Below are 3,294 nucleotides of genomic sequence, written 5' to 3'. Positions count from 1 at the left end.
ACCTTAGCTTTTCTTGCGCTAGCTGTTTTAAGATAAGATCCCTTGCCTCGATACCTTTCAGTAGCCCTCTCGAGACGTCTTCTCCCTGAATTGTTCTTCAAGGAAGGAAGGGAACGGATGAAAGGAAGGAAGTTAAGCTGACCCACATCGCCATGGATAATCCTTGCATGCTCTCTGCAGTTAGATGGGAGACTGTATATATACAATACAAGTGTCGGCTTTGGAGGCCAGCCAGCCGTCTGAGCGCAAGAAGCGACAGTAGAAGAAGGCGACGAGGAGGAGGAAGAAGAAGATGGCCCAGCTGCTGCTGCACGGCGTGGTTGACGCCAAGATCCTGGAGGCCGACCTCTCCGTCACCTCCGGCGGCCAGCTCCGACCCACCCGCAAGGTCCGCCATGGCTCCCTCTTACCTCGTACGCTCTTCTACAATGTTCTCTGTGATTTCAGTACAGTAATATGTGCATGCATGCATGGAAGCAGACTGTTATGAAGAAGAGAGTCTTCTCCTGGATCAAGAAACTGTCATTCTGCAACAACTCTCAGGTTGGATTTCGCTAGAAATTTCGTTGAAACTTTTAGCCATGCCTGACCACACGTAGAGAAACGCGCGCTTGCAGCAGCTGGAGAACGCCATCGGGCTCGGCGGCACGGCGGGCAAGCTGTACGCGACGGTGGACATCGACAAGGCGCGCGTCGGCCGGACGCGCATGCTGGACCCGAGCAACGCGCCCAGGTGGGACGAGTCGTTCCACGTCTACTGCGCCCACGACGCCGCCCACGTCATCTTCACCGTCAAGGCCGACAACCCCGTCGGCGCCACGCTCATCGGCCGCGCCTACCTCCCCACCGACCGCGCCCTGCTCGCCGGCCAGTGGGTCGACCAGTGGCTCCCCATCTGCGACGACAAGCGCCGCCCGCTCGAAGCCGGCGACAGGATCCACGTCCAGCTCCGCTTCACCGACGTCGCCCGCGACCCGGCCGCCCGCTGGGGCGCCGGCGTCGGCTCCGCGGCCTACCCGGGCGTGCCGCGCACCTTCTTCGGCCAGCGCCGCGGCTGCCGCGTCAGGCTCTACCAGGACGCCCACATCTCCGACGCCTTCGCGCAGCGGGTCCATGTCACGCTCGCCGGAGGGAAGCCCTACCAGCCGCGCCGCTGCTGGGAGGACGTGTTCGAGGCCATCACGAACGCCCGGAGGATGGTTTACATCGCCGGGTGGTCGGTCAACACCGGCGTCGCGCTCGTGCGCGACCCGCGTAAGCCGTCGTCGGGAACGCTCGGCGAGCTGCTCAAGAGAAAGGCGGCCGACGGCGTCACGGTGCTGATGCTGGTGTGGGACGACCGGACGTCGCTGGGCCTCGGTGCCATCCGGCGCGACGGTCTCATGGCCACGCACGACGAGGACACGGCCACGTACTTCCGTGGCACGGGCGTGCGCTGCATCCTCTGCCCCCGGAACCCCGACCAGGGCAGGAGCTACGTGCAGGACGTGGAGACGGCGGCCATGTTCACCCACCACCAGAAGACGGTCATCGTCGACAGCAGCCGCACCGCCGCAGCCAACGCGTCGCCGGGCCTCGTCAGCTTCCTCGGCGGCATCGACCTCTGCGACGGGAGGTACGACACGCAGGAGCACCCTCTGTTCCGGACGCTCGGCACCACGCACCGCGACGACTTCCACCAGCCCAACTTCCCCGGAGCGTCCATCAGCAAGGGCGGGCCGAGGGAGCCGTGGCACGACATCCACTGCCGCGTCGAGGGCCCGGCGGCGTGGGACGTGCTCGACAACTTCGAGCAGCGCTGGCGCAAGCAGGGCGACGGCGACAACCACCTCGTCACCCTCGACCGGGGCTGGGCGGCCGGCGAGGCGGTCCAGGACGCCGACTCGTGGAACGTGCAGGTGTTCCGGTCCATCGACGGCGGCGCGGCGGCGGGGTTCCCGGAGAAGCCCGAGGAGGCGGCCTTGATCGGCCTCGAGACGGGCAAGGACCACGTGATCGAGCGCAGCATCCAGGACGCCTACATCCACGCCATCCGCCGCGCCCGCGACTTCATCTACATCGAGAACCAGTACTTCCTGGGGAGCTCCTACGCGTGGAGCCGCGACGACGGCGTCGCCGTGGAGGACATCAACGCGCTGCACCTCATCCCCAAGGAGCTGTCGCTCAAGATCGTGAGCAAGATCGAGGCCGGCGAGCGCTTCGCCGTCTACGTGGTGGTGCCCATGTGGCCCGAGGGCGTGCCCGAGAGCGGCTCCGTGCAGGCCATCCTCGACTGGCAGCGCCGGACCATGGAGATGATGTACAAGGACGTCGCGCTCGCCATTCAGGCCAAGGGCATCCAGGCCAGGCCCACCGACTACCTCACCTTCTTCTGCCTCGGCAACAGGGAGGCGCCCGGCCCCGGCGAGTACGTGCCGCCGGAGAGGGCCGACCCTGACACCGACTACGTCAGGGCACAGCAGGCCAGGCGTTTCATGATCTACGTCCACGCCAAGACCATGATAGGTAACCCATGCCTTAGACCTTAGTGCCATGTCAAAGAAGTTGATGGTACTATGTCTTGCTGACATTTTGTTTGCAGTCGACGACGAGTACGTCATCGTGGGGTCGGCCAACATCAACCAGCGCTCCATGGACGGCGGACGGGACTCGGAGATCGCCATGGGCGCGTACCAGCCGGGCTACCTCGCGTCCACCAACCGGCCGGCGAGGGGGCAGGTGCACGGCCTACGACTTGCCCTGTGGCAGGAGCACCTGGGCCAGGCCGCGGCAACCGTCGACCTCCTCCAGCCATCGAGCCTGGCGTGCGTGCGCAGGGTGAACGAGGTGGCGCGGCAGCACTGGGACATGTTCGCGAGCGACACGCCGCCTCAGGGAGACCTGCCGGGCCACCTCCTGGCTTACCCCATCGGCGTGGGCGAAGGCGGAGAGCTGCTGGAGACGACGGCCTTCTTCCCCGACACCAAGGCCAGGGTGCTCGGCAACAAGTCCACCTACCTCCCCCCTATCCTCACAACATGAAGATGAGATCATCTATGGTGATGATGACTCGTTGAGATGGACACGCATGCAGTGATCAGGTGATGTGTGTATGGGTTGTCTGTCGTAAATTCGTTGTGTGGAGGATGGATGGACTTGTGTAGGTGGAAGCTGTATAAACGTGTGAATGGGTATTCCTAGCTAGTGCTGTAAAAAACAGGGTTGTTTGTACATGTAAGTAAAATCATAATAAATGTTGGGACTGTCTATTTGACATTTGACTGACTTTTAATTAGACATCGTTCAAATTCCCAA

General features: G+C 63.1%; 1 protein-coding gene across 3 annotated transcripts; it reads left to right on the top strand.

Annotated features, from left to right (window-relative positions):
- The first annotated feature begins 207 nt into the window (after positions 1-207).
- LOC125527599 (phospholipase D alpha 1-like) lies at positions 208-3,255 on the top strand. Of its 3 annotated transcripts, none has more exons than XM_048692125.1 (4): positions 208-388; positions 481-543; positions 621-2,505; positions 2,582-3,255. In XM_048692125.1, exons 1-4 carry the CDS (start codon positions 293-295, stop codon positions 3,019-3,021), a joined length of 2,484 nt encoding a protein of 827 aa, XP_048548082.1. In that variant the 5' UTR covers positions 208-292; the 3' UTR covers positions 3,022-3,255. The 3 variants fall into 3 exon arrangements, with proteins under 3 accessions (XP_048548082.1, XP_048548078.1, XP_048548075.1); XM_048692121.1 differs by having other exon boundaries at positions 618-2,505; XM_048692118.1 differs by having other exon boundaries at positions 600-2,505.
- The last annotated feature ends 39 nt before the right edge of the window (positions 3,256-3,294 follow it).

Source organism: Triticum urartu, chromosome 1, assembly GCF_003073215.2.
Source record: "Triticum urartu cultivar G1812 chromosome 1, Tu2.1, whole genome shotgun sequence".
In the NCBI taxonomy this organism is placed as follows: Eukaryota; Viridiplantae; Streptophyta; class Magnoliopsida; order Poales; family Poaceae; genus Triticum; species Triticum urartu.
The sequence above is the reverse complement of the archived record's forward strand: the minus strand, read 5'-3'. Positions and strand labels throughout refer to the sequence as shown.